This window comes from Haemorhous mexicanus, chromosome 9, assembly GCF_027477595.1.
Source record: "Haemorhous mexicanus isolate bHaeMex1 chromosome 9, bHaeMex1.pri, whole genome shotgun sequence".
Taxonomy (NCBI): Eukaryota; Metazoa; Chordata; class Aves; order Passeriformes; family Fringillidae; genus Haemorhous; species Haemorhous mexicanus.
Window position 1 is genome coordinate 19,326,507 of NC_082349.1, and position 10,801 is coordinate 19,337,307.

At 39.2% G+C, this 10,801-nt stretch overlaps 1 protein-coding gene across 4 annotated transcripts; it reads right to left on the reverse strand.

Moving 5' to 3' along the window:
* Window positions 1-1,822: 1,822 nt before the first annotated feature.
* Window positions 1,823-10,497, reverse strand: EXTL2 (exostosin like glycosyltransferase 2). Of its 4 annotated transcripts, XR_009487505.1 has the most exons (7): window positions 10,349-10,492; window positions 8,686-8,754; window positions 7,057-7,172; window positions 6,332-6,759; window positions 5,696-5,796; window positions 4,970-5,040; window positions 4,322-4,390 (listed from the first exon to the last, which is right to left on the reverse strand). XR_009487505.1 is itself a non-coding variant. In XM_059854404.1 (5 exons), the coding sequence occupies exons 2-5, from the start codon at window positions 8,688-8,690 to the stop codon at window positions 3,899-3,901; spliced, it is 996 nt and encodes a 331-aa protein (XP_059710387.1). In that variant the 5' UTR covers window positions 8,691-8,751; window positions 10,349-10,497; the 3' UTR covers window positions 1,823-3,898. The 4 variants fall into 4 exon arrangements, 3 of the variants coding, with proteins under 3 accessions (XP_059710387.1, XP_059710386.1, XP_059710385.1); XM_059854404.1 differs by lacking the exons at window positions 5,696-5,796; window positions 7,057-7,172 and having other exon boundaries at window positions 1,823-4,390; window positions 8,686-8,751; window positions 10,349-10,497; XM_059854403.1 differs by lacking the exons at window positions 5,696-5,796; window positions 7,057-7,172 and having other exon boundaries at window positions 1,823-4,390; window positions 10,349-10,497.
* Between the last annotated feature and the right edge of the window lie 304 nt (window positions 10,498-10,801).

Consider the following 10,801-nt stretch of genomic DNA (forward strand, 5'->3'; position numbering starts at 1 on the left):
GTGTGTCTGCTAATGAGGCTAAACACGAGTGTGAAACACTTCTGACTCTTCAGTTTTTAATCTGGTGTCATAAGCACTGGATAATCTTTAAAGCTTTACAAATAAGGTGAAGGGCTTCAGAAGACACTGCAGCTGCTTTGTATTTGCTTAATTTTTACGTTGATTCTAATGCTTTGTACCTGTGTTCTTACACTGCTTTTTTTTTTTTTTTTTTTTGGAAAAGCTCCAAAACTAATGTGCTAAATATGACCCTGTGTGTGCCCTGATTCTGAAACCTGAGAAAACCTCATTTTCAGTTGTAACTACTATTCCATACAAGATGTTCACAAGAATGAGACTGCAGTCTTATGTACCAGCAAATTAAATAAAGGTTGTTGGAGGGTTGTTCCTTTTCATGGAAACCAGTGTTTATTTTTCTTTAGATTGTTCTTTACAACTTTCACTTGTGTGTAACCCTTAACAAAATCAAGTATTTCACTAGTGGTTTTTTATTTAAAAGCGATTCTCTGAGGGTTACTATATCCTGTGTAAGAGACAGGGTATTAAGGTATATTGTCCAGAACCACAGGGGTTTTTATGCCCTTTTTTACTCAGACTTCCACTACAGTTCAGTGTAGCACATTTTGAAGTCAGTGCTGCACTCTGCTTAAGGGGAGTTTGAATGAGCATACTGGAAATAGCTTCAGCAACACTCTTGGGCAACAGAAGGAAAGATGGAGCAGACTACAGCCTACTATCCACTGCCTAGAATCTATAGAAACAGTTTGTGATAAAGCCTAAGATATGTAAACCCATCCAGCCAGACTGGTGAATGTTGGAGGCAAATATTACTAGATACTGAAGCCTAGCTGCCAAATTCTTGTATACTGCTTATAATTCTTCAAAGTTAAAAATATAGTTTTCATTGTAGAAAAGTTCTCATTTGTGGCAATTGGCTGCAGCCTTTGTAAGTGTCAGAAATATATATATATATATAGATAGATTTTTTTTTCTTCTCTGTAAAAATATGTGCAAAATAACCTCTGCTTTTTCAATTCCAGCAGTGTGTCATAGCTACTAGTGTGATTATTTCATGAATTTCACGTTGTGAAATGCTAGCTTTAAGAATAGTTTAAACTTGTACAACTTAGTTATTCTAATCAATACTATGTACTCATTTTAACATTTGAGATCAAGTATCACGGCTGCAGTGACATCTTGTGGCATTTTTTGTAAAGAAGCAATTTTCTTGTGCATTTTGGCACTACATCCTGATTTTTTATCACAGATTTTTTAAAATATCTATTTCAGATACCGTGTTTAAAATCCTGTGTTGCATTAACTGTAGTTTCAAGAGACCATTCAGAGGTGGTGATGATTCTGTTTAGACTCCAACATATTACCCAATGACATAGATAATCTCTCAAAGAAATAATCACATACATATTCTTTTGTTTAAAATATAATTTTTTTGTAATGTATTTTCAGTAAAGAATCTTAAGACATTTTTAAAACTACCAAGGGATAAAAATGCACTTTTAAAAAATAAGCAAACAACCCCTTTTGATTCCAAAGTGCAGTGAATTATGGCTAGAGCTTAAGTATTATCTTTGTATTTTCTTTGCTAAGACTAAATGATTAAGGCTTTTGGTTATTTTATGCCTTTTCTTCCCTCATAAGTAGCCCTTACCTAAATTAAATGAATGTATGTGCCAACGAGTACACATTTTTTAAAAAAAATGAAATCTTGGTGCTTCTCATGAGTATGCAAACTGTGAGCTTACTTTAGACATCTTAACACTAAAAATTTTGGTCAATAATCTGAAAATAAATACATCACAAGTCTGCTTTCTGTATTTTATTTTACAATGGTGCAAATTAAATTTAACAGTATCATTAAAAGCTTGTTCTATTAATTCTTTCACTGATACAGAAGAAACCAAAACAACTCCTTCACTCCAACAAAGAGCCCAATACTAAGGTTTGGCTGAGTTGACAGTTCATTTCACATTTCAAAAATAAGGTTAACAACAACTGTGAGTCTTCACAACTCTAGCTGATACTGCACAGAACAGAAATCATGGAAATTTGCACTTCTGGAAAGATCATAGACCTGTTTGTATACTACTTAGCACTACAGCACAATAATTAAAAACTACTTTTCACTATTACAACAAAATTAAGCAGAGTTTACATTGCCATGTTAAGATTCTGCCCTTTGAATCTTACAAAAGTACTAGGAAGACTTCACTGAACAGAAATCAAATCCTTTAATACTGGTAGAACAGGGCAAAAGATTCCTTCATTCCCCCCAAAGACTCACACCCTGCTGTAAAGAACTTGTCGTATTTTCACTCTTTTTTTCAGCTAACTTATTACAAAAAAGGGATGGAATTATATACCATTTGTGCAGATGCTATTTATGTACTAGGCATTAGCTGTGACTGGCTGCCCACAGCTACCTTTGAACTGATTCTAAGAATCAATTAAAAGCTGATGCAGATGAAACTAAATCTGCTTTGGATGCCAAATCTGATTTTGTGACCCAGGAAAATCACTGTCTTTTAGTCTCTCCTCCATACACACACACACAAAAAAAAAAAAAAAAAAACCACAAAAAAAAAGCCCAACCTTTCTGCAACTTCATGGGAAAAGGTTTGCCCTGCCTATGTCAATAGAAGGTTTCCAGAATTACAGAGTCCCAGTCCAACAACAGCCATTAACAGCAGCTCTGTTTCTTGCTAGAAATAAAGTCAGGGAGTTCAGAGACTGATAACAGCCCATCCCTGCCAAATATCACTGTACCTTAAAATAGTTTTTTTCATAATGCTTTACCCATTTATTGTACATTTTAATTCTGTTGTCATAGCCACAAAAAACAGAGGGAAAAAGGAACTAAAAAGTAAATACTCATTGAAAGAGTAGCTAAAAACCAGTAGACCTGTAAAGTTACAAAATGTACACTGTAATAAATGTTAAAGACCCTGCTCTTACTAGGAACTGCAAATGAGAAATTTTTAACTAATTGAGGATTTTCCTGGGTGCATGTTTGTAACAATGTATATGCAAAATATCAAAATTAAAGTAAGTGCTAAAGAGAATATTAATAAGTAACATTCCATCCTCTTCTGGCTGCTTATATAAGCTTCATATTCCATGTTTCTTATATTTCCAACCTATAGGATTTTCCTTTCAGCTGCTTGCAGTGTTTCAGCAACTCCAGGCAAATCAATAATAGAGAAAAAAGCCACATCAGAGATCATTTTCCATTAACTGAGCAAGAGTAGATATTGTAGGCAATGGTTTAAGGACTATCTCAGATTAAGGTGAGGTACTCTTCTGGCTTTCATAGCAGCTCCAAGAAATCTCAGAAGACCGAGTAGCTTATATACAAACTTCAAGAGGGTTTGTACAGGAGGCCAGAAGCCTGGCCAGCAGTTCACTGTAGCTCTTCTACAGCTTCACTGGAAACTGGGTAGGAGCAGGTGAGGAGTGGGAAGGCAAGGAAGCATCTCAAAATATAACTGTCACAAATATGCCTAGACCTCATTTGACTGGATATGTATATTCAAGGGGAAAAAAATCCAAAAGTTAAGATCTGAAGAACAGGAGTGCAGGAGTGCATTTTTGTCTGCATGTTTCTGAAGAACTGACCTAATTAATTAGAGTAGCTTTTCAGGTTTTAAGGAAAGAGAATGATTTTATCACAGCTAAGCATGATTATATATTCTTTAGGTTTTCTCAAAACTTACCTTTGTGAATTAGAAAGGAAAGAAAATACATAAAAAGCTTAGTGGAGACAAAATCAGAGGCTACAAAGAGGGATGGCCAAGATGCAGTAATTACACCACCTTCTCTCCTTGAACTCAGTACAATTCACTGAGTATTGTTTAACATTTAACACCTTAAACTCATTGGCTTACATTTTATTTTTGTGATTGGCATAATTAGGAAAACCAAACTGAGAAATCATGATATTAGAATATTTTAAGGGCATGCCATCATAAATATTAACAAGTTTATTTACACAGTAGGATCTCTGTAACAAATGCTCTGCTCGGTGCCACATTCCAGAATAGCCACTGTTAGTGTCTTTTTCTAAATTTCTTATGTCAACAGGCTTCACAAACACTCCTGAAGGCTTTCCAGTATGCTTGGCTACCAGAAAATTCATGGCAATATCATCACAGTTTTGAGTTTCATCTATTAAGGCGTAAACTGCTTCTGGCTGCTGTTGAAAGTCTTCTAAATAACCACTGTGAAAAAACGCTGCACCAATAAGCACCATGGAATACTGATCTCCATTCCCAAATCCAGGGTTCTGCAGTTCAAAGCTGCCATAACTGTACACGCCTGACGGAGTAGAAATGTGCTTTCTAGGAACAAATCCCACTATATGCTCTGGAAATTGCTGAAAGAAAGAAAGAAGCTCAACACATATTTCACAGTGTGGGGTTCACTTAGTGTGTTCATAATAGAGATTTATGGTTTTTTTAAATGAAAGGAGGACAACATTATTACAGGAAAGAATTAAATTGTTGGCATACGGTCCTACGATCTGCATAAATATTGCAATTAAATAAAGTTTCACAAAACTGATAGTCTGCCTCATTCCACATCACATAGTGCCAACAAAACATCTACCCACAATTGGCAGCTGTGTATTTGGCACTGAAAATAACTTTACAGCCAATTTCTCATGTTTTGCAAAGCAAAACACACAGAGTACTACGCATTTAAATAAATTCAGCCGTTAACAACTTCATGGTTTTGTAAAGTAAGAGTTAAAATTTTAAAGTTACAGATACTACTAAAAAACAAATTTTAGAAATTTTGCAATTTCTACTATTCAACACTTCAAACTTCCTAAAATCTAACGTTAAAGCTAGAAAACCAATGATAAAACAGTATGATACAGTATTTCTCTAACTGAAACTATTAATCTCAAGTGCAACTCACAACTACAGCCTGCCAAGATGCAAAAGATTACCTGCCAAACGGAAAAGGCAAATGCAAGGTCATGGGCGCTGACTAGTGTGTCATCATCCATCATCAAAACAGCTGAAGGAAGGAAAATGAGAGAAAAACTTTTAATTGATCAAAAGATTAAACACATGAGCAAAGTATGCAGCACAATATTTGGTAAATGCAATACAAAACTTCTACAGCTATTAAGCTGAATTGCAATTCCTTAAAAGTAGATTGATAAAACATAATTAGATTTCAAGGTTACAGCTTTGCAGTAACTGGAAGCAAACCTAAATTCTAGATTATTTGCCAGGCTGTTACAAAACTCAGCAACCTTTGATCATCTGTAGTACAGCTGGAGAAATATGTGTTAGAAAACCTGGGAGTGTTTGGCAAAGCAACTTAAAATTCTACTAATCTCGTGTAAAGATACAACTAGAATACAGTTAGATACTTTTCTTTGGCATATACACTATGTAAGCAAGTTAAATTGCCCAGGCAACATTCAGTATTATTAACAGAAGACTCCTTGCCTTAAGTTTTAGACAAAAGACTACCAGGAAGTGGAAAAGGAAGGATATTCTTAGATCTGAACTGCAGATGCATTAAAACTTTTAAAGTTTACAATTAGCACAGATCTTACTACAGTAAATAAAACACTTGGGAAGTTGAAGTTTCCAGTGTCTTCCTAGAAATCATGTTTTTGGACTAGCAGGCATGATAGGAAGGGGGCAATAAATACAATTACCTTTACTAATCATGAGTAAGGTCAGGTCTGTAATGCAACATATGGGGGGTTTTTCCACTTGAAACAAACAGGATTTATTGTTGTACACGTCCTAGAAAGAGCTTAGGAAGAATATTTAGATGAATACCCAGGAGACTGGGGAAAGTACTCTTAAATAAAAGGATGTGTAATTCGAGATAGAAAGCTAGACAGGGGAGGGAAGTTTCTCAAAAGAGCAGAACATGCTTGAGAATTTAGTCTTAAGAGGAATGGACTAAATCAAGTCTTTACCAGGTGACTTAAGTCCAGATTAGTGCAGACACTCAACAAAAAACATGCATTTTGAATTTCAGTTTATGGTACAGAAGGAAGAGCAGCTGAACTACCTATGTCTGCTTCACAAAGGAAATGGAGAACTGTTGCAAAAGACCTTGAAATGCATTTGACATTCCTCTTTTCTTTCCTTTACTCTTCAGCCTGGTGGTGGTGTGCACCTGGTATCATAACACAGGGTTCCTCTATACTAACCACACTCTATGAAGTGGTCAAAAAGATCCATTGATTTATTACACAGTATAACTCAATCATCTCTCTTTCAGCATTCAGATTTCAAGCGTGAAAATAAAATTAGCAATAGTGATATGAACTGCTGATTACCTTTTGTTTCCAGGTCAGGGAAATTCTGCAGTCTGTTTCTCATACGATTTACAGTTTGCACTTTAAAGACAACAGGGACTGGATGAGGCCCCAAGGAATTCCACATTTCCTCTGGTGTCTTCTCACCAATGTTGTTCCACACAACAATTACTTTATGTAGGTGGGGGATTGCTTGATAATGATTTAAAAGCTTTAGCAGTAAGTCAGTTCTGTTGTATGTCTGCATAATAAGAGTGAATGAATCCAGGGCAGACTGAGTCTGGCTTTTTGGTTCTCTTCTCGAGTTGGGTAATTTGTCATCTTTGATAGTGGGAAGCAAAGCTGTTAAAGCACCTGCCACAAGAAGCAAGACGATGATCACCACAGAGGTGAAGCGCAGTAGGCGGATCCCCATAACTCTTCCTGGAAGCTTACAGAAGTGAAAACACCTTTAAAACAAGTAACAGGAAAGGAAGTCATTAAACCCATGTACAGTTTTCTCTCTTGATCAAAACTCCCATAATATTAAGTACATTTTCATTTAAGTAAATTTGCAGTTTGGCAAATTACTTTCAGCTATCAAGACAGGTGTTTCTGTTCCCCAGTTTCTGTGTTTACTTGCTTTTCACTCTTTTTGGTTAACTTTGGATTTCATTATTTTGTGAAATAAATCTAGAGTAGTTCTTTAGAGTGTTCATTGTTTCCTATTTTCTCAGTACTACATTTTTGATTGAACATTTACATACCTCACCAAGTCTATCCAACTGAAAGTAGAAAGCAAGTTTGTACAGAGATTCAGTGTTTTCAGCATTGCAGGAGCTCTACCTTAATTGGGAAGCAAAAAGGTGCCTTCTCAAAAGCTCTGGTAGGAGGGAGGAAATAAAATGCTCACTTTTTCTGTTGCTCAAGCACCACACAGAAGGAACAATTTTTATAACTGATTTGCTGGACATTTTGTAATAGTTTGTATATCTGCTTGATAATGGTAATCAGTACAGAAAATGCAATGCTGATCATACTAAGGTTATAACACACAGGTGGAGCAAAAGAAACATGCCAAATGGAGTAATACAGGAATGCAACAATCTCAGCAACAGCTGAGCTGATAGATCTAGAAGTTGTGAGAAAATGGCAATGGTCAGATGCTAGGTGCTACCTATCAGCTAACTGTGAATGTAGATTTAGTTTAAGGCAGAGGTTTCTGGATCGTGATCTCAGGACTAAACAGAAGCTCTTAAAAAGCAGCTTCTAGAAAGATAGCCCCTCAAATGTTCTTCACACAGTGATAGGATATCCTGAGTTGGAAGGGACTCATGAGGATCATTGAAGTCCAGCTCCTGATTCTGCACAGGAAAGGCCCCAAAATTCCACCATGTGCCTGAGGGCATTGTCCAAACATGTCAGGCTTGGTGCTGTGACAGTTTCCCTGGGGAGCCTGTACCAGTGCCCAACCACCCTCTGGCTAAGATAGCTAGATATTTCCTCCTACCCAGCCTAAACCCACTGCCACAGCTTCATGCCAATCCTTTGAGTCCTGTCACTGGTCACCAGAGCTAAGAGATCAGTGCTTTGCCTCTCCACTTCCCCTAGCTAGGAAGCTGTAGACAGCTGGGAGACCTCACAGACGCTTCTTCTCCAGGCTGAACAGAGCAAGTGACCTCAGCCGCTCCTCAGACTGTTTCCCCTCAAGGCCCTTCACTATCTTTGTAGCTCTTCTTTGGACACTCTCTAACAGCTTTACATCCTTATGCTGTATTCTTATAAAAGTGCACAGAACAAACAGGGGGTGAGGCTGCATCAGTGCACAGCAGGACAATCCCCTCCCTTGCCCGGCTGGCTGTGTTGTCCCTGGTGCCCCCAGGACAGGGATGTCCTTCCTGGCTGCCAGGGCACTGCTGGCTCATGTTCAACTTGCCATTGACCAGGACCCCCAGGTCCCTTTCTATGGCACTTTTCCCAGCCTCTTGTTCCCCAGTCTGTCAGTACACCCAGGGTTGCCCCATTCTAGCTGCAGAGTTTGGCCCTTGTCTTTGTTGCACTTCCAACGGTTTTCTCCTTCTTTACTTGCAAGATTAGTGCAAACTGAATAGAAGATGAACATTCTAAGCTTGCTACTAACTCATCTATATGTATTATTTTAATACCATTACTCATGTATGCATATTATTCATTTACTCTGTGAGTAATTTCCAGGTTTTCAGCAGGGAATTCTCATCAAATTCAGAGATCCACGACAGCCAAACAAGTACAATTTTTGAGAGAGTATGTGTGTGGTTTTTTCCCCAGAATTTTGAATAATTTCTTTCCAAAGTGCAAATAACCTGCTTGAAAATATGAAAGTAAATTATTTAAGTCTAAAATGCCTCGGAACTTACCTCATTGTTGCCACGTAGGATTGTTTTCCTGGCTTGTTTTTACAGGGCAGTTTGTGATCTTTGAATCTGCTGGAAATTAAAGGGACTCCATAACTGGAGATCAACAGGCTACCCAGCATTCTTTTACAAGTAAAAGGTCCTCCAATTATTGACTGATCTATGCATTTGTGGCAATTATCCCATTCCTTTTCCTAATGCTCAGTTAAGTAATTCTCTCTGCCTTTCAATGAACACTCCTGAAAGAAGTCATTACACCAGATGGTTAAAAAGAAAAGAACAGTCTGTTTCTCTGCTTGTAAAATTGCTGCTTTGTGCCAGTGCAACGTCTGTCTGTTCCATCCCTAAGTTCAGCTATGGAGATGCAAGGTCTTCAGAACATGACAGGTGTTCCTGTGCTCACCAGGCACCACTAAAAATATTTGGCTACCACAGTCAGGCAAACTAAATTTTATCCCAATAATATTTTATTTTCTGGGTCATCCCCTTCACATTCTCACTAAGATTATCAGTTGTATCAGAGGTTTAAGACACAGCATTTTGGTCTCCGCATGAGGTTTGGCAATAGGGAAAATATGAGTGCAAGTACATAAAAGAAGGATATACAGGACTCAGGACAGCAAGAAAGCCGTGCTCCTAGGTTGTTGGAGAGATTTTTGTTCCTTTAAAACTCGCTGAACAACCAAAGAGTCATTAATTTTGATTTGAGAATGGTACTATGAAAGCTTAGAGCACAATAATTTGTTGAATTTGTTGAATAATTGAATCTCTATGAAATTCCATAAGAGTAATGTGTTTGGACTATATAAATTTGCTTCTTAAAACTATAGATTTGTTATTTGTGTGTACACCAATCTGAATACATCCACATATACAGGTCTCCCCAAATCAGAGATCAAATCTTACTATTACTTTGCGACAAGAGGTCACTGAAACTATTTCCAGAAGCTAACTGCTTGTTCTGGTTGCTTCATTTTATAGGGAACAAACAATCATGCCTGACTTCTAAAAATTATTAGCAGCAGTGGCAACACAGCATTTATGAGGTCCACTATATTCCCATCAAATATGCTTTTGAAGAAGTGAACCTCAGATCTTCTTTCAGCAGTTTGCAACCTTGTTGCTACACTTACCAGTGCTATCGTAATGATTAATTAAACTTCAAAAGGATATTTAAAACGAAAACATAAATACTGCTGGCTGTTTATGAGACTTTGCTTGCCATACCTTCTAGTGCTTACAATAGGTGTAGTGATAGGCAATGATGCTATTACTATGTATTCTCAAAATAAACGCCTATTTAGGTGTTTTAAAATTAGCATCACGGCACCTTCCAACAAGCAAATGCAGTTAAGTTTTGCCCATTAGGGTAGGAAATTTCAATGCCAGATTGACGTCTTTTTAAAAATCATACAATACTACCTGCAGAGAACACAAAATAGACGAAAATAAAATCGCTACATCAAAGACCAGTATTTTAATCCTCGTTCCAAGAAAAAGAGCTCTCTAACGGGGTCCCCTCCCTTGGCGGGCAACATCTCTTAACAGCACCCCGTAGTAGTTGGGTGCAGCCGGGCAGCAGCACCACGCAGCATCGCCCGGCACTGCCCGCACCCGGCACCGCGCCGCCCGGCACCGCACGTCCCGCTCGTCGCCCCTTGCTCACAGCTTCGCTGGCGTTTCGCAGGCGCCGCTATCGCCGCTTCCTCCGGCCGGGTTGTACTTCCCAGGGGTCACCGGCAGCACGGCAGGGCAGGGCGGAGGAGGTACCGGCCCAGCCCCGCCGCTCGGCCCCGCACAAGCCGCTCCGGTGACTCAGGGGCGGCCGTGCGGGACCGCGGCAGCGCTGCGGCGGCGGCGCCGTGCCCGCTTCCTGCGGTGCGTCCTTGCGCTTCCTCCCGGCAGGCTCCGGGTTGTAGTCCAGGGTCCTGCGGCGGGCGGAGCGCTCCAGCGGCTCTGGCTGTCACACACCGAGCGCGCTGCTCCGCCGCCCCCGCCCCGTGCCGAGTGCTGCCACAACAGCTGCACCGGGAGTAGCTGGCATCGTAAGCGGGACGCGAGCGAGCGGCTGGCACGGGACGGAGGAGAGTTCACGTTTAGGGCGTGCTGTGTTTCATTA

Bases quoted from the DNA above. Each gene is read 5' to 3' on its own strand.
- EXTL2 (XM_059854402.1), bottom strand. From the start codon at position 7,121: ATGCTGAAAACACTGAATCTCTGTACAAACTTGCTTTCTACTTTCAGT. The intron at 5,041-6,331 runs GTAATCAGCAGT...TCCTTCCTTCAG, and splicing joins CCCTGACCTGGAAACAAAAG to CTGTTTTGATGATGGATGAT. The intron at 4,391-4,969 runs GTAATCTTTTGC...TCTTTCTTTCAG, and splicing joins TTGCCTTTTCCGTTTGGCAG to CAATTTCCAGAGCATATAGT.